At 37.5% G+C, this 27,584-nt stretch overlaps 1 protein-coding gene and 1 non-coding gene across 8 annotated transcripts in view; both read right to left on the bottom strand.

Moving 5' to 3' along the window:
* Positions 1 to 576: 576 nt before the first annotated feature.
* LOC149015786 (vacuolar protein sorting-associated protein, putative (DUF1162)) overlaps positions 577 to 27,584 on the bottom strand; it is a 159,289-nt gene continuing 132,281 nt past the window's right edge. For all 7 annotated transcript variants that reach the window (XM_089155555.1, XM_089155556.1, XM_089155557.1 and 4 more), the window contains 15 exons: positions 25,054 to 25,324; positions 23,769 to 23,882; positions 23,606 to 23,689; positions 8,838 to 8,888; positions 8,574 to 8,747; positions 8,119 to 8,444; positions 7,901 to 8,040; positions 7,651 to 7,783; positions 7,364 to 7,448; positions 6,776 to 6,922; positions 4,575 to 4,679; positions 4,371 to 4,481; positions 4,208 to 4,291; positions 2,775 to 2,844; positions 577 to 2,644 (listed from right to left, as the gene is read on the bottom strand). In XM_089155555.1, coding sequence (XP_089011681.1) covers positions 1,974 to 2,644; positions 2,775 to 2,844; positions 4,208 to 4,291; positions 4,371 to 4,481; positions 4,575 to 4,679; positions 6,776 to 6,922; positions 7,364 to 7,448; positions 7,651 to 7,783; positions 7,901 to 8,040; positions 8,119 to 8,444; positions 8,574 to 8,747; positions 8,838 to 8,888; positions 23,606 to 23,689; positions 23,769 to 23,882; positions 25,054 to 25,324 — 2,566 coding nt within the window. In that variant the 3' untranslated portion in view covers positions 577 to 1,973. The remainder of the gene's footprint in view (positions 2,645 to 2,774; positions 2,845 to 4,207; positions 4,292 to 4,370; positions 4,482 to 4,574; positions 4,680 to 6,775; positions 6,923 to 7,363; positions 7,449 to 7,650; positions 7,784 to 7,900; positions 8,041 to 8,118; positions 8,445 to 8,573; positions 8,748 to 8,837; positions 8,889 to 23,605; positions 23,690 to 23,768; positions 23,883 to 25,053; positions 25,325 to 27,584) is intronic.
* On the bottom strand, positions 18,027 to 18,133 carry LOC149015788 (small nucleolar RNA R71). Its single transcript, XR_016173784.1, has one exon. It is a non-coding gene; the product is annotated as a small nucleolar RNA R71 (small nucleolar RNA).

Below are 27,584 nucleotides of genomic sequence, written 5' to 3'. Positions count from 1 at the left end.
CTCTTATTATCTATCCTCACCAATTATAAGGCGAAGAGGGGGAACCTACCACTGCCAAAGGTTTTCGTACCAATAGAGTTTGGATAAACATTTTTCCTACGAGGCATAACCCCAGCCTGTCCGTATCTATCAAGAAATTTTCAGAGTATATAGCTGTTGGGGCCCTTCAGTAACTGTTATGGGTATGGATTATTTGGGTATCGGTTCGGGTTCCCACCCGGGTTGGGAGTCAAACAGTCCGAACAACTTTGGTTGGAGATTTTCTATAATTACGAAGAAATATATATGGAAGTACATGTCTGTAAAGATGTAAACAAGGCAACTAATCCGCCTTAGAGAAAATTCCTCAATCAAAGAATGATTGAAGTCGGTTGGTGAGATACGCAAGATGCTCCTAAGAACATAAATGGTAAGAAAGACAGCATAAATAGAGGGTATGGTAAGCAAGAAACATGCAGTTACTCTTTCACATTACTTTTGAGCAAGCTTCGCTCGGAGACTCCGTTTGTTTCTAGACTGACTTAACCATCGGAGGTGGCTTCTTAGGAATAGCCTTCAAGATGGTCGGGACGTGGATAGGATGCAACAGTAACCACACAAGTACTGCCTCTTAGCGTCAGAGGGTTGTTTCATCCACTAAGGCACAATATCATGTCAACCTGGTCTGCACGGATTGAGGGGCTATAAAACACCTCAAGGAGAGTGTCTTACAGATATGACTTGACCATATACTGTTGCTGTTCAACCTAGAGAAGTTTCCAAGTAACTAATTCAATCTTATTTTGATCTTATATACACTCGATTAATCCTTACATCTTGCTGCCCATAGTTGCTGTCTATAACCAAAATACCTTTGTTTTGTAACCAAATGAAGTACATCGTTATAATTGCAATAGATAAACAAGGCACGGATCCTAGTTGGACATGTTAGCTAAAGAAACCAAAGGAGAAACGTTGTGGGGAAGGTAAGGCCAAAATAGAACCGACCAATGCTGAGCTTGAAGATAATAACTGAATCTTTAGTTGATTACCTTTCGACCACAGCTTTATTATTCGTTCATAAGAATCATATGTTCGATCACCTTCTTAAATATTTGACAGGTTCTCTAATGGAAGTTTTGAAGGATAAAATGCAAATAATTTTCACAAGCACAGCTTGATGCAGGGAGAAGGGAGAAGGGTGTCAGAAACAAAGGTTTAAGTCGAAGTACATGCCCTGAACTCAAATCTGTTGTCACTGACACTGATGTTAATACATATTCATATTAGCCATATGAAACAAGCTCACTACAGAAGTCACGTTATATTGGTATCCATCACCTCCAATACAATGTGTATTGGTTGATACAGCACCAAAACCTAAACCCATGGTTTGAACCAACTCAAAAGAATCAAAAGAAGTCGAGGCCTCGATAACCTTCAATGGTTATAAAGACGGTAGATACAAGAAGTATTAGAATGACATCAAAAGTTTTCACTAATGCTGATAATGTGGTTTGAAAAATTGATGATCAGACATTGTGTAATTTGATGTTAACTATAAAAAGAAAACGAAGTTTATGTAAGCAGGATTTCAACTGCAAAAAATGAGAATTGCATCTATCTATACAAAGTATTTACAAGCATTCCAAACTATAATGATAATACGGCATTTTTTATGAATGTTACATGTACACTTTCCTTCTTTCTGATACACCTGGTGCGTAAGTAACCTTGGTGGAACAGAGTACCAACCTGTACAATTTGGAAGCCTAATTTGAAGAATATTTTCCATAGCAAGAGCAGAAATGCAAATCTGGAGTTGTGGCCCATTGCCTGTTTGGTTATTGGAGTCTCTTGATCTTCACTGCTTTGACACCATGATAATAATAAAAAATTGGTAACGCAAAGCAGGAGCAGCACAGCAGTTAACATAACTACCCTTGTATTCCCTATGACAAACATTAAGTACAAATTGACATTGACATGAGCCTTCACCGAATATTACGTTGATGTAGAACATGTAATCCCAAACCTTCCTGCTTTCCATGTTCGATTGTAGCCAATACTACCTGTAAAACATCCTCCGCCTCCTCCTTAGTTACCAATTCTATACTCATCTGAAAAAGCGGTGCTGAGGTGGGAGTTCTCCATTGCTTTGTCCTTAGACTACCTCTTTTCGACTCATGCTGCTTTAAGAATTTATCTGAACGGCTTCCAACTATGTTCAAAATCTCACCTTCTCTATCAACATGAATCACACTATCCAAGCCCATCTCTGCTTCTATCACCCACTCTGGATCTGCAACACCTTGGAATTCGGTAGTACCCAATCCCTCCAAGCTTGAACAATAAAAAACCAAGATGACTCTTAAAGTCATTATGACAAATTTCCCTGACTGTTTAAGCATTTTGCACATAACAAATATCTCATCCTTAAACTTTCTTTCATTGGCCTCTAATAGCATCCATGTTCCAATTGCCTCTTCCCAGGAGTAAGGCCTCAGCGGCATGTCTCTGGCTAGAGGCCTTGGAAAGCGCACACGAAAATGGCGTGATTGGTGAGGGTTGCTTCTGTTTCTGATGCTCTGTGCAGTTTTTCCAGTGACTTCAAGTATGCTGGCCACTGGTCTTGCTACAAGCCCTGCAGTTCCCAGGGCTATTCCTGGAGGAATAAAGTCACCAGTCAGCAACATTTATTGTAAATGTACAGAGGAATGCAAGTGCATGCTGATTGTTAGTTGCTGCTGATGAGGATAGTTTCAATATGAATTACAAGTGCAGATGGGAACTACCTGAGAGGACACCGGGAAGGCCGTGTTTCTCAGCTCCCTTAATTGGTGATTGAAGGAATCCAGTGAGACCCTGTTAAGTAATAAAGTTAAACATGACATTGGTGGTGTTATGCAGTTATGCTGCTCACCTCCAGAGCATGCATTTTCTTCGAAACAGTCAGTGAATGTATAGAATTTAAACCTTCATTGTAAACATTGATAATGAAAGGTTTTTTCTCAGGCCTTACAAAAGAACGGGTTTTTATCTGTTTTAGTTGAACTAGAAAGACATTTCTGATTACAACATTGATAATGAAAAGTATTTTCTCAGGCCGTACATACTAAAGAACGGGTTTTTATCTGTTTTAGTTGAACTAGAAAGACATTTCTGAGAACACATTTTTTTCCTCTAAAATGTTTTCCGACATGTCTTTTGTATTTTACTTCATACTAAAGCTTAGCAAACCCACAATTAAAAACTAAACTTCCATTGGTCCCCCCCCCCCCCTCAACACCCAAAAAAGAACCCCCACAAAACTCTGGTAATTTAATCCTTGAAGAGAACAATCTCATGTGAGTTCTCCATGTTGGACTCAGGTGCAAATTTACTGCCACCAGTGGCATAAAAATAATGTTCACCATTCAATAGGGCAAATGTCACTGGAGTCTAGTCTCATTGAGTACCTCAGATATACATGCTTTTGAAAACCATAAAGGTAACTTCATAATGAAGTACATTTTAGAAGTATTTTTTCACAGTTGATTCAACATGTGAGAAGTATATAGTAAATATAGGACCTGTTTGAGAACCCACCAAGTATTTTGCTTCCAGAAACACCAGAAGCAGTTCTGAGTGTTTCTGGAAGTAGAAATACTTTTATAGGCATCTGATTAACTTGCTTCTGGAAGCATACTGTATTAGCAGACATTTTATCGCAGTAACCAGAGACACAGAAGATGAAACATGGCTTTTTTTTTGTAGAGATGGAGGCTAGGGTTTCATCTGAGATAGAGAAGATGAAGAACCAATTGGTCCCTATCGTTAGGGTTGAAGAAGAGTTAATAGTATGAGAGGGAGAGGGTTTTAGCAGGGTCCTTATGTTTAGGATGCTAAACTCCATAAATACCCCTCTAAAACAGTCACTTAAACCCAGGCTGCCCCCTAATTTCGCTTCGAAAAACAGATGCAACAAGTCAAAAGTGTTTCTTGAAGCAGAAATTCTTATGTTGTAAAAATTACCATAAACAAAACAGTTTTATCAAATGGCTGTCAGCCAATTTTTTTTTGTTTCTTGAAGCAAGAAGAAAATTAAAACTGTTTTTCGGCAAGTTATCAAATGGGTCCTTAGATATTTTACCTGTTAGATTTTATTCAGTGTGCTGCTTCTCCATTTAGGTAACAACAGCATGGTGATCAAATGTAAATGCAGCAATACCCAGATTATATATTTTACCTCTAAGAATTCATTTAATACACCTTTCTGCTGCTGCTCCATTTGGGTAACGGCATGGTCATCAAACGTAAATGCAGCAACACCCTGCATGCAGAAGTCACTAGTAACATATCAAAAGCTACGAGAACAAGGAAATCCTTCAATGTGAGGAATGAAACCATACCTTATGTGCAGCTTTACTGAACTGAGTTGCAGCATTACTAACTGCATAGATGGTATTACTAAGTAAACTTGTGGTACCTTGTGCCATGCCAGTTATAAGGCCAGAAGGAGACTGCAAACAGAAGTAAATCCATGAACAATGGGATAACGGCATAACTCATGACCTGATAACATGCTCTGTATTCTGCATGATCGAAATGTTCACCTGCAAAATGCCCCTAGCAGGAACTGATAAAAAATCTTTTATGCCTAGTCCCACATTCCTCGCAAAGCCCATTGGATTACCAAATACACCAGCTGAACCAAATACCTGTGAGATGAATTGCAAGATTAATCTTCTGAGACTTGAGAAACAAATTTAAATTGTTGATAATACGCTTATCATATCGTTCTAGGATGGATCTTCTCACCACAGAGGCAGACATCTAATAGAACAAGAAATAAACACAAAAAAAAAAAGAGCGCAGGCATTGTTGATCAGGAAGTTACAGCTCATCCAAATCCAAGTGGAGAAGCCCTTTATGTTAAGTTGGGGAATGGCAAGACACAACAGGAACTTTCTCTCTGGTGGGCCATATGGACATTTCAAAATTTAGTCAGCTGAATAATTCAACCTTGTGCCTATCAAGGATGCCTATCATCAATCCTTCAATCCTCTACTTATGACCTTCAGTTTCTTTAGAACTGTATCCAATGTTGGTCCGCGACCATGCAATTTGCCAGGTGGCAAGTTGGTTGAAGATAGATATAAGGACACAAGCAATTTGTGGAACTGAAAGTGCGATTTCTGAGAAGACTATCATTATGAAAGGCCAAATCACTATGCATGACAAAGATACAGATTCAGATCAAGGTATGCAAACCCACTTGGTGCAATCCTGGGTTCCAAACTCTATTTTGATAACTCTGGACCATCTAATCACTAAAACAGCTCAAGTGCTAATGTTGAAGCATTCCACTGGAAGAAGAAAATTGAAATCATCAACCATCATTTACAAAGAAGGCAAGACAAGAAAACTCAAGAAAAGATTATAGACACCCAAGCTAATGGAGACCCTTGGTCGCCCTGGGCAACATGGACACCTAGCCGGCACCTCTCCATGTTAGTACCACCATACTTTTTTACTCTACCAAACACTATGGTTGCCTCACCGCCTTGATTACTAAGGTAGGATGGAGACTCAAAACGCCATAGTCAAGCCATGAAGATGGAGACTCAAAAAACTTGGAAGGAAAAAGCTTCACTACTATCCAAGATCAACTAATGCTGATAGATTCAAATCTTGGAAGTAATGAAGAAGATCAACCCCTAATAGGATAGGATATTTATATATAGTTTCTAAAACCTTGTAATCCTTTTAGGTATAGTAATATCTTTCAAGTCAAGTACAGTATAATCACCAAAAGCCATATAAAAAGTCACTATATACCTTGCGGAAAAACTCCAAACCTAAATGGCTAGAAGACTTGGTTAAAACTGTCCATACATCCTTCTACATTCTGTGGTTGTCCACTTACCAACAGACATGTGCACAGTGTTGAGATGTTGGGTTATAACTGAGTATTTTCTGTATCTGCTGGTCAGAATTTGTCCACGTAAGGAAGGAAAAGCTCACTATTTTGGCTGCAAACTAAATAGATGATGAATGTTAGGCTTAAAATAACTTTGCCATGAAGTATGGAATTTAAGGATGATAAACTTGAGACTTGTATGATTTTCATTCATCTCTCATTGAAATTTGGAATCTGTAGATTAGCGGTTAGGAGGATGCAGTTTGGACTTTGAAAATACATCAAGTTGATGCAAGCCGTTCATCACATTGAACTGGTTAATCAATAATGGGCAATTCTGATTCTTGATGAAATTTCCTAATTCCTATAATTTCCGAATTTGAAGGTTCAAGATTCTCCTCATCCAACCTAATAGTTGTTCAATCATACCACTTACAAATAATGTCAAATCAAGTAACTACTTCCTCTGGACTATGACATGATTTTGATGACTGAACCTTGTAAGATAAGGTTAAAATTGAAGAAAATTGCTTCACAGGCAACAAGTCACTTTGGTCCCACTAGCATCAACTTAACCGCAAGGAGCTGAATCAGCTGTCCTACCTATTACCATCTAATTTTCAGTCTAATGAATATATACTTCCATGCATTGCTGGTTCGAAAAGAGAATAACATCCCCCTGAGCCTATGCATTGTTATTATGGCAAAGAGTATGTTTTTGTAAAATATTTTAGTAACAATATCACACAGAGAATACCACAGAAGATGCCAGTCAAATCTGAATAAAATCCGGAAGTTTTGATTAACCAAAAGTGACAACCATATCACAGAAAAAACATTGGATACCAATTCTGTGAGCAACACGGCAGACAAAAAATTCTCTCTGAAAGTCACCTTGTACATTTCATGCAGGAATTGCCAAGTATAGTGCCTGATGAGAATATCCTGAATAGATTCCCAGCTAGCCATGTGATGCATAATAGTGAGCTGGCCAAGATAGACTGGTGCTTCTTCAACATCAGCAAGAGCCATAAGGCTTCTCTGTAATAACATAGTGTGGGTAAAATAGGCAATATATGGTTGCATATTTTATAAACAGTAAGCATTTATCCAAGGCATTGGTGAATAACTCAAACTACGGCTTATTTAGAACCTTAACAGTGTCAGGTGAAAAATCAGTGAAATATTATCTGTTAATGAAAAATGTAGCCTCAAATGAATGAGGGCCAGTTCTTCCAGGATCTTATGAAATCAACCTTAGCTTCAGGTTCAAATTAGGGTTTGGGAATCTAGGGCAGTAAGGCATTAGGGTTTAGGATAGGGTTTGGGACTTTTAAGGCAATAAATGAATTAGAGTGGGAATTTCGGGCAGTAAAGGAATTAGGGCTTAAACTTGGTTTTGGTTGGTCCGATAGGGCTCAAATTGGGATGGAAGGTCACCCTGATCAGTAAATCAGAAGCATTGAATTTTCATGTTCTCACCTGAACAGCAGTGCCACCAATGTGCACTAGAGATTCTTCTGGTGTAAGATCATAATTCCTATGTAACCAGGGAGTGCTAGAGAAACTGTAAGATGCAAAATGTAATATCAGCTATAAATTCATAAAATAGTAAGTTCTGAACAAAACCGATGACAAAAATGAAAATTTTTACTGGCTGCTCCAATGGAACAAGTAACCTAAAGTAAGAATGTCGGGAGATGCAGTTGACTGAATGTTCGACAAAGATAAGGGATGCATTAGACTAACAATTAAGTTTTGAGAATTACCTTAAAGTTAATTTGATAGGATCTACATCAAAAATTTCAACATAAACCTTTTTCTGCCTTCTTGCTAAGAGGTAAATTTGCTGCCATGGAGCTCCAATTGGAACTACTGAGGGTAATGCCGGATTCCCATTGTCTACAAATGTAAAATGATTCACAGGATGAAGTAGGGATTTTTTTTTTAAATTGTGATTATGTTTATATTTCATTGAATTGAAATGCAGAGTGCATAAAGAGCATTGTTTTATGTTACCTGTAGTAAAGACAAAAGAATTCAGTGACAAATCTTGGCGCGGCAACACTCTGTTCCGCAGCCTTGAGATCACTGTTCTAACAAATTCAAACAAGCATAGAACTACTTCTTCCTCAAGCTCCAGACGTAAAGCTGCCAATCTGCAGGTATCCAACATGATACATTAATTCCCAGAAGTAATAACAGCCCGAGCAATTAACTAATGTTGCAAAGGAGACCTTAAACTTATATACTGAAAGGAAACCAATGAGATTTCCTTTGTTCTCCATTTTGCAGCAGACAAACATAAAATTGGTGTGCATGAATTGTCGGAGACAACATTTAACACATTCCCGGTCATGACCTTTGAGCTGTCATCCATATTCTTCACCTGGTTAGCTGGATTTACCCTGTGCGCATGATCGAAGGACAGCATAACAGGATATGGAGTATTATGCAGTTGGTTGTCAATTTGCAATGAATAGATTTGGAAGGAGAACTTTTGTTGGTCAACACTCTGCATTACATCTATCTTAGTGTCCTTCGCACAAACAAAAAGCAATTCCTAGACAAAAACGAATATAAGAGACAGCCATGAACAATTCAATCTATTGAGATGCAGACATGTTGAAGTCAGAAAAGAAAACAGAAGATGGCAGTTGTAGGTCATAACTAGAATGTCTTTGTTCTATACCTGTGGTTGAGAGTTCATCAAGGAAACTCCAATAAATGACAAATAAACATTAATTCTCTCAGTGTAATCAACAATTTTCTCCTCTTGATCAGCTTTCTTTTTCCCTTTGAAGATGGGAGAATGGATCTTCATATCTTTCAAAAGATGGTAACTTGAATCAATGACACTGAGTACCTGTCAGTGACAAACAATATGACTCTCTATATAATCCAACTAGAAGCAAATGTTTCACCCAGATACCAAGGGAGAAGATCAGAAATAAACCTTAATAGCTCCTTCAGCATGGATAGAGACAAACAATTTTCTTTCAGGTTTCTGAAGACAATAAGAAATGCAAGTTTGTAAGAAGTCAAACATGTAAATAAACAAAATAGGAAAAAGGCATGAAGGCCCCCAATTGGCTTTCTTTAACGTAAACAATTCTAGTTAGTCAATAAACATTTGCGTTAGACAACCACAAGATGTTAAAAGAGAGAATAGGACTATAATGCTAAGCTGGTTAAGTGACCAGCCAATTTCTATCAAGCAAAGAAAAAAAAATAAAAAAATTACAAGTATACTTCTATGGCATATGATAATTAATAGCATGCTGCTTTGGCCTATAATAACCATGGTTCAAATTTCGGCTTTTTTGCCAACTGAGACGAAACCTAGGGGGTGAAATATTCTTTCCAGGTTTCGACCCATCTCGGTCCAAATTTCGACCAAATCTCGACTGTTTTGACTCTTTCAACCATTTCTGACCATTTCGGTCCATCTTCTTTCTTTAACTTACCTAGCTTCGATGAGATCCACATATTTTGCAGATCTTGTCTCTGCTGCCACTCCAGTTTTGCAAATTTCAACCCAGGATCCAAACCTTTTGGCTTCAAATCCCTATTTCTCCCTCAAATCTCTACACTCCTTACTGCTTTCTTAAATGTCAACAAACATCCGCTTTGTTGGACTGTTGGGGATTAAACACATGTTGAAGTTAGGTATGTGTAGTCACCAAAAAAATTTGATTTCGTGACAGTTGATGCATCAAAAAATGTTTGTTTCTTTTCAAATCAATACATGTTTAGTTTATAATGTAGCCCAGGGTTTGGGCCAATCTTCAGGATCCTCTCTAACAGAAGCAGCAGTACTTTGGGTTTAAACCCTTGCTGTTTGGGGTTAAAATTTCAAAGGTCAGCAGCAGTTTAGGACTTATAACCCTGCTGTTCAGGTCAGGGATTCAAGGACAGAAACTGTATTGTACTTAAATCACACAAGGATCCCAGCAATGTCTGAATTGGGTCCCAACTCTTAGATCTAGGTACAGGTTAGGGCTAGGAGTGATTTGGAAAGGGGACTAGGGTTCAAGCAGGCTAGGATTAGGTTTGAAATTAAGAAAAAATATTCTGTTCCCACTGGTTCCTGAAAGCTATCAATCCCCAATTTTTAGGGTTTCTAAGGTTAGGGTTAGGGTAGAGGCGAGTGTCGAAGGCAGAGGGGGTGTGAGAGGTGCTAATTTTAAAAGGGTTAAGACCTTAGACTATGGGTTAAGGATTAGGGAGATATAGGGGTTTGATGAAATTACGGTCTACGATTTATGTGAAGAAGGTGAAGTGCAGGAAAATTCTGAAACTAAGAGGGAGGGGACTATGTAGGGTTTTACAAATAGGGAAAGAGAAAGGAAAGAGGTACTATCCTAGGGGAAAGGGGATGAGATTTTCTAGAGTTTAATGTAGGAGAAGGGTGGCTGCTGCCATAGGAAAGAAAAAAGGGGAGGGAGCTCTGCGATTGGGAAAGGAGGGGGAATTGAGTTGGGATAGGAGATTATACTTGTAGGAGAGTGCACTGGTTCACTCTCGGTTGTTCAAGATGTTATCACAAGGCTGCCGGAGGCTTTAGAAGATGAAGAAGAATGAGAGAATTACAAAATATTTCAAGCACTAAATTGTGAAGTTCCTCCTTGGAACCCACGACTCTAAATATCCTTCAAGTTTTATTAATCCAATCTGAATTGTTTTGGGGTCTGAGGGATTATTAGCCTTATTACATTGAAGGAATACAACTTGGACTCTACAAGAAAACTAAGACATGACTAGGGATCCTATTTGGATTAGGATTCCATTTAAAACTGAACAACTTAAATAAGACAACTAGAAATGAGTCTTCAGAGAACTTCTGAACAAAGATGTCTTGCAAAATAAACAACCAACTTCCAGAAGGAATCCTACCTGAAAATAGGATTCCAATTGAGATTCCTACTTAGACAAGGACTCTTCAATAGCTTAACCAAACAAAACCAAACTTAAAAATAAAAATAGATTTGGACTCCTAACAGCATTCTGAACCTGATTAGCCCTATTAGGACTCCAAAACCAAAATACCCCTTGTCAGATTTGGCCAGCCCTAGATGCCACACCGTCTAGGGGCTTTTGGACTAAAAAAATGAGGGACCGTATGCTTGCCGACCCTGGTTACATCATTTTAGGAAGCATGATCTATGATTTTATGTTAAACTCTTTTATATGTGGAGTGCTAGTATTCTTTTTTTATTTTTTGGTTTCAAAAATGTATTTTGAAAAAAAATAATATTTATACATGATAGATGACATTGAATCTAACATATTTAAGAGTGAGACAACATCACTTGATCTACGTTTTGATGGTGTCCAATTTATTCTTCTGTAGTTAATTAATTATTTAAATTATTTGAAATATTTATAAATATTTGTTGTAATTATTTAAAAGATGACAACAAATAGAAATTATTTTATGTATATACTTAAAAATAGAAGAGAGTGGATAAAGCACTTGATGAGGTGGTGATGGGGTCTACAACATACCACGTTGATTCGGATAGTGAGGATGTTGACCCCATTGATGTGCACAAGAGGAGGAGGCTAGGGAGATAAGGCATGCAATGGCAGAGAGAGCAGGGCATCGTAGGCCTAGAGCTAGAGATGCAGGAGCTGGTCCCTTTAGAGCTACATGGGCTAAAGCATCAGGATTTAGGGCTACACCATCTGGGTCAGGGGTTGGGGGTGGTGCGTTGGCATGTTCAAGCAGTCACAAAGTCAGAGGCTGCTCCTTCCCCATCAACAGGTTATCCATAGTGACAAGACTCGATACTAGAGGCAGATCCTAATGTTTTCAGTAAGAAGGGGGTGAAGCAGCCTAATCAAGTGCATGAAAGAACATAAAAGGGGAAGGTAAAAGAAGCAGTGGCGAAATGGATGTTGTACCAATCCGTTCTAACCAACAGAGCATGGGGCCCATACTATAAGTACATGATAGACACCACTGCATATCCAGGTGGTAGATATGCTGGCCCCACCCCTTATTATATTATGACCACCTACCTGACATAGAAAAAGCAAGTGTTGGAGGCATACATTGGGAATATGAGGCCCTTCTAGAAGACCTGCAAGGTCACCATATGTTTAAGGGATGGACCGTTCCAACAAAAAATCCATCATCAACTTCATGGTGTACTGTGATAAGAGGACTGTTTTCTTGAGAATTGTGGATGCTACTAGTAAGGTGAGACCACAGATATATCTTTAGACTCCTGCAAAAGATGGCGCAGGGTAATAGTGTATATTTCGCCTTGTATATCAACCTCATGCTATTGGATATTGGGAAGATTCGGATTGTCGAGAGCATAGTGGACAAGGCTAGATTGGTTATTGAATTTCATATATAATCATGGATAGCTCTTGATAGGATGAGGTGAGCATGAGGTGTTGACTTAGTGCGACCCGATCTCACGAAGTTTGCAGCGAACTACATCGCCCTGAAGAGTATAATGGATAAGAGGACAGACATAAGATCCATGATTACATCTTAGGAGTGGTTTGATTGGAATGGATCCAAGTTTAAATAAATTTTTACAATTATTACATTTAAAATTATTACACTATCTATTAAGTACTAAGGTAATGTTTTTGACATAATCCAAGATCGACAATGGGTGGTTTGCGCAGGGTATCATATTATCACATGATTTTTTAGACAAGTGGGGTTAGTGATGTAGACCATGGATCCCATTATAAAGGTCTTACATATGGTGGACTCCTCCATGAAGGGGCCCACTACTCCCCACCTGTATGCAGCCATTCAAATCATAAAGCTTGCCATACAACAAGCAAATCCAACAGGCTGTAGGAGTTTTCAAGACATCATCGATCGTAGATGGACCACACATCTAATGCCTTTGTTGCATAAGGCTGGCAAATAAATATTATGGCTTGTTGGTAATTCATTCACTATTATGTTAATGAAAATCTTAAATATAATTGACTAATTGCAACCTTGATAACTCTGCAACCTTTTATCTCAACCCCAAATATTAGTACAACAACCATTTGGGGTTAAACATGGAACTTCTTCAAGTGGTGATGGTTGTGGTTGCAAAGTTAGAGCCGACTTCGACATTCCAATACTTCTGTAACAATAAGGTGAGATATTAGGACTCAGGACTTGCTTTTGATTTTTGAAAGAACTAGTAATGATACACGTGCATATGCACGTGTGGTGTGTCTTGGAATATGAATTTTTTTTTTTTTTTTAGAATTTAAAATTTTTATGTTTGTTTCTTTGAGTTGAATTCAAGTCTAAATGTTTTCATAGCAATGATGCAAATAATTTTCCTACAAAAAGATACATAAATAGTTTATTCGATCTTGTAACTCTCAGGGATGTCAAGTGAAAGTCAAAGGTTTGTTTTCATCCTTCTATATATAACGATTTTAATTAACTCAAGCAAAACCTTTGAAAGATCCATTAGTAAATATCAATTAATAAAAATTATTATATTTTCTATATATAATGATTTTAATTAAATGAATATCATTGGTTTTGATGGATTTTTTTTCCTTTTTCTTTTAATGGGCCAACTAAGAGGTTTCAAATGTTTGCGATTCTCAAGGAAAACCTTTGAAAAATCAATTAATAATAAATATTATATTAATTATATTTATGAGGGTTAAATTACAATCTTAGACATAATTTTAATTATATCATTTTAATAAAAGTTTAGGGGTATTTTAGGAAAAAAATGTAGCCATCTTCCGTGAGTTCGTACTTTTATCATCGTAGTATGATTTAGCTAACAAATCATTTGTAGTGATTGTAGACAAAGATTTTTAGGGATGCACTCGGGTCCTTTAATTTAGATGAAGTTGAGAAGGGATGGGCTAACGTTGATCCAAGTTAGATGTATAACTCATATAAAATTACTACATTTTACTAATAATTATCTATCAACTTAATGTTTTTGTCATAATGCAAGTGAGTGATGAGTTCTCTATGGTTCAAGTGCATTGAACCTCAGGATAGTGGCAATCAAGGTCCTCTCCCAGACTTGCTCAACCTCTAGATGCGAGAGGAATTCAAGCACATTTAACTTGATCCACTTAAAGACAAGGAATAGATTACGGAGTCAATGCCATAATGATCAAGTGTTCGTCCACTATAACCATAGGTTGAAGATACAACATATAAAAGACCAGCAGAAGACCATCGACCTTGCTAATATCCTCGAGGTGGATAAATGATGAGGATCCTCTCATTGATTTGGGTGAGGGAGAGGGGTGAGTCAGTGTTGGACCAGCTTGGAGGGAAGCTTGACATAGAGATTGCTCGTCATGTGGCAGTTGATGTCGATGCATTCATGGCATTTGCGGAGGGGCAAGCACACGCACAGGAAACAACTGGATTTGCGGTTGAGGCATAGAAGAAAATTTGACCGAAATTGTCGAAATTGTTGAAATTTTGGTCGAAAATGTTTGCATTTTTAAAAAACGCAATGAAATTCCAATTATTTCGGAAAAGTGTCAAATTTCGACCGAAATTTCGGAGATTTTGACCATTTCGGAGGTTTCGACTGAAATTTCGACCATTTTAACATTCCAACTTGTTTTTCCTTAGTTTTTGTTGATTTCTATCCCATTTTCACCTAATTTCCATGACTCATTTGCCTTCAAACACCTCTTTTGCACATTTTTTGCCTACAAACATCTCCTAAGCCGCAACAGCTACAAAGGAAACTCCGACAACAATAGAATGTGAAGCATGACCTATACCCAACAGTTCCAAACTTCCCCTTTTTTATTTTTGTTTTGTTCATGCCTTAAAAGATCTTGTATTGCCTTGAAATTAATATATGTTTATCCTAGGACTATGATCTATGATTGTGTTTTGTTAAACTTTCTTTTTATTATTTGTAACCATTTATTCATTTTCAGATTTTAATAATTATTTTCTAAAATTATGTATTTTTATTTGATGTATATATGATATATTAGGCTTCAACTTAATATATGTGAGACACCATCATTTGATTTAGTCGGTCATTTTATTTTGTTGACTTGTTGTATATGTAACCGTTCTACCAAACAATTCATGTACGTTGATGATTCTATGATTGTATGCAGTACAATTTGCACTTTCTGGAACCAATCAATTGTTAGTATACTTGAATGATAAATTTTCGATGGTTTTTTTTTTTTTTGGCAAAACACTAGTTCCATTGGGTTTATTATGCTTGAAATATGAAGTGTGCGAGAATCCAAATCATTTTGAGTCCATATAAGGCCTGAAAATTGAAGTTCCAATTTCCAAAAAAAAGTGTCCAGTTTCGACCGAAACATCAAAATTTCGGCCTTTTGTAAGGTCGAAACTTTTGTTTTGGTCGAATTTTCTTCCTTGGGTTGAGGTTTGGATGATGTCCTCGGCCACGCAAAACGATGAGTTTGTGCTTTCCACGTACACGTAGGATCTAGATGAGACCCTCATTCCCAATCAGACTCAACACAGGGATGATGATGATAGTGGTGGTGATAATAAGGATGGTGAGGATGATGACGAGGCCGTAGATGATGGTCATGGTGAAGGAGGAGCACTTGCAGGGCATATGGTAGTTCCACTACCAGAGACAACTGCCCCCTTAAAGATACACAGGCGAGAGTCACTTCACCCATGTCCATGGATGCAGATCATGGTGGGGATGCATCTTGTGGTTGTCCTACGACCTAAAACTGGAAAGGGAAGGGGAAACAACATTGGCATGGATATGAGACAACACCTCATCATACAGGACTTACCATCTTATGTATGTGGGCAACTTGATACGCTACATGGGATCTATGAGCTTGGATGAGTTTAGAGGTTCCACAGGTAGAGGATTCAGATACTAGAGACCTATAGATTCCAAGTGCCATGAGAGTGGTATTGAGAGCGGTGCATTTACTATTGGGGCTTATGGTTATGGATCCTATGGTATCCCTCTCGCTTATCAAGCACTAGTGGGACACCCTCAAATGTATTTTCCGGCCTTGACAAGATGGAATATGGGATGGTATTCAGCATGCAACAACCACTACTACTAAGCCATCTTCTCTTCCACATCCCTATCACACGTTTCCTTTGACAGGATATCTTAACTATGTGGATGACCAGAACTACAGAGTTGTAGTGGTTGACTACATGCATGCCCATGTTTTGGAGGAGAGAATCATACAAGAACAGTACTACTCGGCTCATAGGCTGCATCCACTAAGGCACTTATCTTGGTATTGAGAAAATGAAGCCACCGCAACACAATAGCTATGATTAGGTTATTCTTATTCTTAGATGTGATGTGATTGTAAATTTGTAATATGTAATTCATTTGGATGTTGTTATGTTACACATTTATATTGTTTTAGTATAGTTGAGTCTACTGACTGCTTACTTCTATACTTGCATAGTTATACTCAACTACTTGTATAGTTGTATATTGAATTTTAGTTTGTCTCTTTCTTGCATTTTATGAAGATGTTAGAGTTCTCTTGCATGATATGCATATTTACATTGGTTAAAATTCATGTTCTAGATTTCTAGTTTCGTTGCATACATGATAAGCATGCATTTACCATTATTTATATGATTTAATTCCCCATACTTATTTAATTGAAGAGAGCTAATTGAGTATTTTTGTGTATTTTTCAGGAATTAGGTGATTTTAGTTATTAGAGATAATATGGAGTAAAGTTGGCAAATATATTAGATATTGGTGGATTTTAAATCATGGCATTCAATCTTGCTGCCGAAGAAATCATGAAAAGTGAGATCTTAGCCAAATTGGAAACAGGTGGAGGTCTAAGGAACAAAATTGGTAATAAATCTGAAAATCGGGTAAACAAACCTACCTTCAGTATTTTGGGCATATCTCTCTCGTATGGGCTTAGATTGCGGTGATTCAAGATGCTATGGAATGATATTGAAAATATCTACAACTTTTCAGTTTTGAGTTTTTCCAAAATCCGAAAGAATAAAGGTCTCGACGGGTAAAGAGAGGAGATTCATTGTGTGTGGGAGACACAAAAGAGAAGCCAGCCATAGAGAAGAAGGAAGACGGTGAATGCGGCTCTCATCTCTCTCTCTCTCTCTCCCTATGTTTCATCTTTATTTTTCTTATGAACTTTGTGATAATGAGTAACTAGTTCCTTTTGTTTGGGATGTAAATGAACCATGCTTATTTCATTAATTTGGCTGTTCTATATCTTCTAGTTGATTGTGTTTGAGTTTGGCCAAAGATGTTCTATAGCACAGCGAACTAAGCGTGCCAAGCTTCAGTTGCTAGGATTGATTTTTGTCAATTAGGCATAATTTTTAGAGTAATTTTAGTGTTTTTAATTTTTAATTTTTCTTTGCTTATTTAACTAATCTCTTTTTCTTTTGTTTTGTAGGTAACTGCAAGAGTAGCGATTTGATAATTAGTTTAGGTTGTTATCTTTTGTTTTTTTAGATATAATTGTATTTAGGACTTTTCAATTGTAATATTTGCTTTAGATTGGGTTGTTTAGGTTAATTTTTAAATATCCCCATCCCTCAGATCCCACATGTGTAACTTTTGTTCGAAAGATCACGTGGATTGCGCTTCAGGTACGTCATAAACTCTCCCTTTTGCTATAGTTATTTTCTTTTAATTTTACTTATTTAGCTTTTTTTATTATTCTTCTGTGTGTATGCATGGTCGTCGGTCCCTAAACCCTGAGTTGACTCCACTTGACTTAAAGAGTTAGAAGAGATTTTGGCCAACCTTAGAAGGCAAAGAACCATGGAAACTATGAGCCTCCAATGAGGCCCTTGAGTGAGCATTTCATTCCTACGATATATACTCTGGTTTCTTGTATTAAGTTGCCTGACATAGAGGCGGCTCAATATGAGATCAAATCTAGTGTGATTCAAATGCTACCATCTTTTTATGGACTTGCCAATGAAGAGCCTTATAAGCACTTAGATGAGTTTTTAGAGGTGTCATCCACAGTTAAAATTCAAAACCTCTCAGTTGATGCTTTAAGGTTACTTCTTTTCCCATTCTCCCTTAAAGATAAAGCTAAGCATTGGCTTCATTTTTTGGACAATGTTAAAATTTTCACTTGGGTAGAAATGCAACAGGAGTTCCTTAAAAAGTTCTTCCCCATTGGCCGTACCAATAGCATTAGGAGAGCGATAACGAGTTTCTCCCAACAAGAAGGAGAACAATTTCATAAGGCTTGGGAAAGACTAAAAGAATTACTTAGAAAGTGCCCCCACCATGCTATTCCTAAATGGCAATTGGTTCAATGCTTTTATGATGGCCTTAGAGACCGACATAGGCAAATGGTTGATTCTTCTTATGGTGGGACTTTCATGCACAAGAATGAGAATGAAGCATGTGAACTTTTTGAGACCCTTAGTGAAAACTCCCAACACCATGCTTCAACAGCTAGGACTAAGATTCCATCCATTGGGCAACCAAAGAGGAGTGGTCTCTATGAGATCAGTCCTACTGTTGAGATGAGTGCTAAGGTTGACTTGCTATTTAAGAAATTGGATTATCTCTTGTCATTAGGACAACAAACCCCATCTCCACTTCCTACAAGTTCCTCTCCACCTAATCAGATTGAAGCATGTGCTTTATGTTCTAGCCTATCCCATCATGTCACTGATTGCTATTTGGCTACACAATACTCTGAGTTTGTTAAGGAGCATACACATTTGGCCCAAAGAGTCTCTAAATTGGGCAATGATCCATATTCCAATACCTACAACCCAGGATGGCGAAACCACCCCAATTTTTCATGGCGAAACTCAATGCCCAATCCCTCTAATCAAATACCTTATAGGCCACCTCCATTTAATATGCACCAAAATGCCTATAGGAATGAGCAACCATCATCTCCACAACCCTCACATAATTCATCATTTGAGGATAAGGTACTAAAAGCACTTAGTGGATTAGAGCAAAACACTCAATTGTTGCATTCCCATTCTCAGTCCATTAACAAATTGAAAACCAAACTTGGTCAACTAGCTTATGCCATCAGTAGGAGGGAGGTTGGTCAGTTACCTAGTCAACCAATAGGTAACCATAATCATCAAATTGGGTCTAGGAAAGAACAAGTCCAAACAGTCTCTATTGTTACACGTAGTGGGAAGGAATATTATGCACCTTTGCCTACTCCCAAGCCATTGCCCATTGATCTTGAGAGTCGAGAGGAGGTTGATTTGACCCATGAGACTGGCAATGATGCACACAAGCCTAGTAAAGAAACACCACCTATGAGTATTTCTCATCAATTTCCTCATAAGGGGTTGCACATTCTGATTGTAGAGGGTCTTACTCATAAATCTTACACTCCTAAAGCTCCCTTCCTTGAAGCTCTTGAATCCTCAATTCCAGATTCTAGAAAGAATGTTAAGATGCAGGAGATGATTGATTTATTCCAACAAGTTCGTATCAATCTCCCACTATTAGATGCTATCAAGCAAGTCCCAGCTTAGGCTAAGTTTCTAAAAGATTTGTGCACCCAAAAGCGTAAGTTGAAGACTCAAACACCTAAAACTATGCACCTAACTGAACAAGTCAGCTCGGTAGTTTCCAACCAACTGCCCCCTAAACTTAAAGATCTAGGTACACCTTTAATTTTATGTGTCATTGGAGATTTATCCATAAGTAAAGCATTGCTTGATTTGGGAGCCAGTGTGAATATTTTACCCGGTTCAGTTTATGATAGGTTTGGTCTAGGAGATTTGAAATCCACTGATGTGATTTTACAATTGGCAGACCGCTCAATCAAATTACCCCGTGGGCTACTTGAAAACGTTTTGGTAAAGGTTGAGGCTCTAGATTTTCCTGTTGATTTTTTTATCCTAGATATTAACAATACAACTACCAATAAGTTACCACCAATCATTCTTGGAGGGCCCTTTTTAGCCATTGCGAATGCTTGCATCAATTGTAGATCGGGTGTCATGGACATATCATTTGGCAATAAGAAACTTAGAGTCAACATCTTCAATGCATCCTTAAGCTCAAATAGGGATGAAGAGTGCTTTGCGATTAACTTTATTGATGAGGTAGTGGCTGATTATACTCCAAACATGTTTATTGATGATCCCCTGCAGTATTACTTGTCATTTGGAGAATCTAACCTAAATATTGAGATAGTCAACACATTATTGGACTCTTCCACTTCTTTGGAGCAGTCACCATTCACATTTAGATTTGAGCCTCCACCTCCATTGGCTGCATCTCACTGAGTCTGGCTGAAGACTCTAAACTTAGCGCTTTATGGGAGGCAACCCATTTGTTTAGATGTTATTTCTTTTTCTTCTCTTTTCTTTGTTTGTTGCTAGGTTTTACTGTTGCGTGCTCTATCACGATTTCAAACATCGGGTACACTCTTTCCGCTATTTGCTTATATCATGTTTTTTTTTTATATCTCTGCATGCATTGAGGTCATTGCATAATTTAAGTGTGAGGGGGGGGGGGGGTTTCAACTCGAGTAAGACTTGTTGATAGTTGGTAGAACATTGTCATAAAGATAAAAAGTGCCCAATTTTTTCTGGCTTTGGTAAGGTAAATGTTTTAATTCCTTGCTTGGATACAAAATGAGAGTTTAAGTGTTTTAGAAATCCCATCTGATGTAATGAACACCCTCTTGAGATAATAGTAATGGGCTTTACATTTTGAGACTGAGGTTGAATCTGAAAATAGGAACTCCAGGTAGTCCAAAAGGTTTGACCATTTAATTGTCTTGTATTACCTTGTGCTTATGGTGACAAGTTGAGCCGATTTTAGACTATTTAAATGTGAAGTGAATTGAAGTATAATGTGAAAAAAAAAAAAAAAAAAAAGAAAGAAAGAAAGAAAGAAAGAAAGAAAAAATATGCTGAAGTTTAAAGTTTTGACCTCATTCTTAGTAACCGGGTCTCGGTGTCACCAACATCGTGCTTCGCGTCAAACAGTTGGGGTGTCTTTGGTCCAATCTTGGCCTGTAGCCTAGTTGGCTTGAATAAGTAAGTTCGAGGGGTATTCTACACCTAGTCCCTTAAGGCCATCTGGCTTGAGAGCGGCTGACCCAACACTCATTATATAGGCCATCTAGAAAGCTTAAGAGGCAATAAAATTTGATCATGTCACTAACCAATCAAAAATAAAATCCTATACTAATCTAGCAAGCAGAAAGTATGGGGTCGAACTGTGACCATTAAAGAAAAAAGTGAATTAATGTGCTTATAAAGGTGAAATGTCTAAGAAGGTCAATATTGCTTAGATCTTGAGTTCTTGGTATTATTTGGTACCTAGTTTAGTCTTATCTGAGGGTGAACTGGTGGACTGAAGATAAGAGGAGACTTCTCTATTGAATTGTTTGCCTAGAGCTAGACTCAAGAGACGGTGTAAAGAGCTTAAGTGTGGGGGTGCCTATATTCCCTTCAATCTTTAATGGAGTGTCTTTGTTTTGGAATCTGTCTTTTTACTCTTACTATTGCTAGAATAATTAGAAGAGCACTTAAGAATTTTGTGTGTATATTCTCTGCAAACACTCATGAGACACAACTCGTCCACTAGGGTAACCTAGGGGTTTAAAGGCTTGTTGCACATGCTAAGTGCAACCGTGATTCCTACGAAAGTGAGTTAGGTTTTTCTTTCTTTATTTTCCGTATCACTTTTATTGTTTCGTTTTGCTCGAGGACTAGCAAACACTAAAGTGTGGGGGTATTTGATAAGCATGCATTTACCATTATTTATATGATTTAATTCCCCATACTTATTTAATTGAAGAGAGCTAATTGAGTATTTTTGTGTATTTTTCAGGAATAAGGTGATTTTGGTTATTAGAGATAATATGGAGTAAAGTTGGCAAATATATTAGATACTGGTGGATTTTAAATCATGGCATTCAATCTTGCTGCCCAAGAAATCATGAGAAGTGAGATCTTAGCCAAATTGGAAACAGGTGGAGGTCTAAGGAACAAAATTGGTAATAAATCTGAAAATCGGGTAAACAGACCTACCTTCAGTATTTTGGGCATATCTCTCTCGTATGAGCTTAGATTGCGGTGATTCCGTGATTCAAGATGCTATGGAACGATATTGAAAATATCTACAACTTTTCAGTTTTGAGTTTTTCCAAAATCCGAAAGAACAAAGGTCTCGACGGGTAAGGAGAGGAGATTCATTGTGTGCGGGAGACATAAAAGAGAAGCCAGCCATAGAGAAGAATGAAGACGGCGAATGCGGCTCTCATCTCTCTCATTGCTGAAGAAGAAGACCACATCTCTCTCTCCCTATGTTTCATCTTTATTTCTCTTATGAACTTTGTGATAATGAGTAACTAGTTCCTTTTCTTTGGGATGTAGATGAACCATGCTTATTTCATTAATTTGACTGTTCTATATCTTCTAGTTGATTGTGTTTGAGTTTGGCCAAAGATGTTCTATAGCTCAACGAACTAAGTGTGCCAAGCTTCGGTGAAGGACGATAAGTCTTGCGAAGATAGGGCATATCTAGGAAGACCATCCCTAATTTGCTTTGAAGTGTAGAGTTATATTGGTTAGGGAAAAGCATTGGGGATTCGAAATCCCAAAGATCTTCACATATTCATAGTTAACGTTTTTGCATTAATTAGTAGATTTAGTTTAAATTTAGTTTTGTTGAATTCAATCTTAGTGACTTAGCCTTGTAGTTCCCCATAGTTCGACCCCGTACTTTCTGCTTGCTAGATTAGTATAGGATTTTATTTTTGATTGGTTAGCGACACGATCAATACAGCCTAGGTAGGTGCTGATCAAGAACACCCCTTTGGGTTAGGTTTTAGGCAGAAATAACACTCCAAGTGTTTATTGGCTTCAGATTAGGCAGGACACCAAAAACCAAGGTAAAAGGACTTTTGAAATTTCGGTCATGGTGTGGACGAAATTTCAAACCTTGATTATGATATAATTATAAATTAACCATAAAAACAGAGATCTAGAATAAGACTATAGGAATAACCATAAACTTCATATCCAACTAGAAGCTTGATACTACTAGCATCGGTGCAACTTGATGGTAAATGCCTGGAATGAATATGGCAATTGTGAAACTTTGTGTGTGTGAGCTGCGAACCATCAGGAATGAATCGCGTCAAGAAGAAAGTGATCCTATTCTCTAATATTCAGGTTATAACAAAAACTGTGAAAAGCTTAGTCTCCACAACTCAGATATTAAGGTCGATGAATCCAAGACAAGCAGCAGCTGATTCATGAAATCCGCAGTTGTTCTAATCAAATTCAGGTCCAAGAAGTGTTTGAGTGGCTTAGACCTATTTCTCCAGATCCATGCTTTGAATCAAGCAGCCAACTTTATGGGTTTTGATCAACGAACAAGGCTGAAAGAAGATCTAAAAGAAGATAAGCTGATACTGCAGGAGACCACAATTTTAACAAAAGATGTAGCTACCATTGGCACATCTCTTGAATTTTCCTTTCCTTATCTTTTGGTTTCATTCTCACTGGGTAGTGTACTTCAGTTCCTACAGTAGAAGAAGAATTGGACTCTCCTTTGCAGACACAAGAGTACAAATATAGTGGACAACTAATTTGAAAATTAAAATGTTTGGGTTCAAAAGACCATAAAGAGGATTTTTTTTTTCTTTCTTCTGAGGTGAGTTGGGAGGGGCAGTTGGAATTAAAAATAACATAAAAAGTAAAGCATTGCAAAGAACATATGCATATAGAAATTGAGAAATTTGAATCAGTATATATACCTCAGCTGTTGAAGGTAAGGATACAGGTACATAGTCTTTAACTTGATCAAGGTCGAATGTCCCCAAAACGCGTTCTCCAGGTACCTAATCCATTTGCAAACTACTATAAATTAGCCATGTTGACAATGAGTCAGACAGACAATAGTTAAGGGGATCAGAATACCTCAATGACGAGACGATGAGGATAGCATGGTTCATCCCAAGCATATGGGAAAGATGTGTAAGAATGGACCGTTGTGTCAAAAGTTTCACATTTTTGCTGATAAATTCGCAATTTCTACAAAGCAGCAAAAATAAAACTACAATAAAGACCACTCTATTGATGAGTCATTCCATGAAAAAAAGGCTAGAAAGCACTACATTTGTGTTATCTGTTAGGTCACACGGGCATTTTTTCTTAGTTCTTATGATTTATGATCTTGCCTGCAATGTATTTCTTTTGTCCTTGTAATTCTCCTCTCTCTATTTTTCTGTATGTGAGAAACTACAAGGCATGATGTTTTCTAGCCATGTCCATACAAGGGAGCAACTAACAAATCTATTCATCAAGGCATTGGGGAATGCAAGGGTTGACTAAATTGTAACAAGCTGGGCATTAATAACATAGGAAGTCCAGCTCCAGGCACTAATTCTCGATAGGGAATATCTCCCTTGTTGAGATAAAAGAACTAATTCTCAATGGGTAACATCTCCCCTGTTGAGATAAAATAGAAACCCTTAGTACATGCAGGACTTCTAGTCCTTGATTTTAGTTGTTTTCAGAAGATGGTTGAATCTTCCCACCCTTTGTTCCCCTCTCAAGTCTCTGAACTTATAATGTCTCGTTTCTATAGTGAACCAGTTTGTTGACATACCACCAATTAACATAATGAAATCGAGCCCTTAGAGGCGGCCGATGCTACTTAATTAGCTGCTTTTTATTTTTTTCACTCACAAGTTCTATGAAGCTCCAACACAAATCGAGCTCTCTCTTCTCTGTTTCATGTTGACAGTTTACAGGTAAATTTTTTCGCGTCAACTCTTTTATCTTTGTTATCTATACGGCACTCGGGCTCCGGGAGTCTAGCCGACCATGGGGATCATAAGTCATATACTTTATGAGTCCTCCAACCCCCCCCCCCCCCCGAACCCCAAAAAGAAGGGAAAAAAAAGGAGAGAAAAATCCAAAACAACAATTTATAATGAATAGGGTTAGCATCAAGCTTTATGTCCTTCCATTCATGAATTGCTATCTAAGGGACACCTAAGGGGAAAAGCGCACAAGACAATTCAGAACAGAATTTGTTGTATAAGACAATTTCTATCAAGTATGGGACTGGTGTTTCATTTCTACTACCTGCACGTTAAACTTGAAAATGAATTGAAAATGTTTATTTCAACAGACAAAGTAAATATCATTGCATCACAAGGCCAATGGATTATTAAAATAATTAAAAAGATCTACTTGCCTCTTTTGAGAAATTGTCAATTCTGTATGGCATAAAACTAGTGTCATCATCTGATAAAAGAATTAAGTATGTCCCTGACTTTCCTTGGGAACTCCCAACAATTTTGTCATCCATGGAAACATCAGCATTCTGAACCTCAACACGTATCATATTTGATGCACCTGAAACATAATTTCGCATTTTCATCTGTGTATCACCTACATGATCAGGGTAGAAGCTTCCTGACCAAAGCCATCCAGGTTCATTGAAGCGAATTGAAACTAGTAACTCCCTGCAACATAATAAATCTGATAAGATAAATTGGTTTTCACGCTCAAGTGTGATTCAAATAAATCTTCTTAGTATTGGAAGATGAATAACAATGAGAAGTAACAGAGGAAAAAGAAAAAAAAAGAAAAAAAAAAAAAAAAAGGAGATAAGGAAGAAAAAAAGTCACATAATTACAAGCCTAAAACAGTGAAATCTCACTTCAGTATAAGTCATGCATGGCAGATTTACTTTTGAAGCATGGTCACATAACTACACCAGTGAGGTCTCACTTCTTAATCAGTCATGGAACATAATAACAAGGAATATAATTCTGAAAAGATTCAGGAACAGTACTGCCTTGATCACGAAATTTGTAAACAGAAGTCCAGGAGAGGCCTACATAAGTTCTCTATGGAAGTCTATCAAGAACCAAACTTCCAGACTCTTAAGAACAGAATAAGAAGGTGCTCTTTGGTAGGAAATTCAACTTTATTTTCTGGAAACCAAGATAAATTCAAGAAAAGTAGTAAACGATATTTCTTGAAAATCACTAACACAAAAAATGCTTTTGTCATACACATCTGCACGGTGATTTCTGTCTATCAGGCCTGGAATACAAATAAAGCTCCTATATTTCCATTCAGGTGCCAATGTTCCCAGGAACAAATTGGAACTGTTTTCTTCTTGACCACAACTTTTGAGCTGATGAACCAAGTTCTGGTAAGAGAACCTGCTAAGATCATGTGAGATATCTCTTTTTTTCATTTAGCAAGACAAAGATGACATGCGAGACAAGATGATGTACTTAGCACACAGGATCTCGAGTCTGGACTCACAAGTTGTAACTTTCATGATTGTATTATCATTTGAATTTGTAATTTGCACTATAAACATGCTTAATGTATTAGAATTGTTTGAATTTTGAATTTTGGAGCATTTATGTGTGAGTATATGTGATGACGACATCAATCGACACTTCTGAGTCTACCAGCAATGCTATCTTAGAGATCATCCCACGATAGTATCTATGTGGATGGACGACGAGTTCAAAGGCTATTGCTAGAGTCCTAGGGATCGATGAGGAGCACTGCCCATAGGCAGTTTGTTATTTTGTTTTCTTGAGTCCTACCGGGTTGGGTATCAGCTTGCTATTGATTTTTATTTTGTTATGATTTGAGTCCTCGTGGTTGGGCTTGGATTACAGTTGGCCCAATTTCGGGTTATTTTGGGTTTGGGTTGATCCATGGGTATATTTAGCCCATGGGCTAAAAATTTTTAATTTTATTTGAGGTTTCCAATTTTGGCCCTAAATATTAGATTTGGGTAGAGAATTATTTAGGGTTTTTCATGGGAATTCAATTGTAGGGTTGAGAGAAATTATTTATTTATTTTTAATTTAAAGCCTTCTATGGAAGAATCGATTGGCAATGAATGAATGGACATATTTCTCTTTCTTGCGCAAGGCTCTCTTGTGGCATGAACTCACTCTCTCTCAGGTAAGTTTTCTTCTTTTCTCCTCTCTTCTCTCTCTTGCATGAACAGGTTCCTCTCCCTTCTTCTGTCCAGCATCTCTACTGCCTTCTTTCTTCTGTCTTTCTATCTTCTTTGGGATCTTCATTCCTTTTCTTTCTCTTCTAGTCTGTCTGGCAGACCATCCTGTTTCCTTCTTTCCTTATTTCTTCATTTCCTCTTTCCTGTACAGCAACCTTGTTTTAATTTTCTTTTCTTAATCCTTCTCTCCTTTCTTGTGTTTTCCTTTTTACCCAGAAATCTCTTTCTTTCTTTTTTCTCTTTTTTATTTTATTTTATTTATTTATTTTTAAACCCCTGCTTCCCTAACTACTGTTTTGCAGCCAGAGCCAGGAGGTAAATTTATTGAGTCTCTCATTAATTATTTCTTATCCTACAATCCTTCCTTTTGCTGTCCGCTCACTGAAACAAACATTCAAGGTTCTTTGCATTGTTATTTTCTGAACTTATTGTTAGAATTCTGATATTGTCTAGGACAGCAACTATTTTTTTTAGGTTTCTCGATAATCTTGCACTCAATGTAGGGTTACGATGCCATGATCCCTAACCCCTTGTTTCCCTATCTTATTCTTGTTTAGTAACGTTCATTAGTTAAGACTAATTGTTCTTCCGTGCTTTAATTTTCTTTATCTGCATGCTTAATCAGATAAAAACTGCCCCAGCATCAACATGATATGCACAAACAAGCCATTTTAGCATTTCGCTTTACTGTAGCAGTTTTCAACTTTAGGTCAGAATTGGAACTCATGTTT

Source organism: Hakea prostrata, chromosome 5, assembly GCF_041222555.1.
Source record: "Hakea prostrata isolate BN-2017 chromosome 5, UWA_Hpros_2, whole genome shotgun sequence".
In the NCBI taxonomy this organism is placed as follows: domain Eukaryota; kingdom Viridiplantae; phylum Streptophyta; class Magnoliopsida; order Proteales; family Proteaceae; genus Hakea; species Hakea prostrata.
This window is presented reverse-complemented; position numbering and strand designations above follow the sequence as displayed.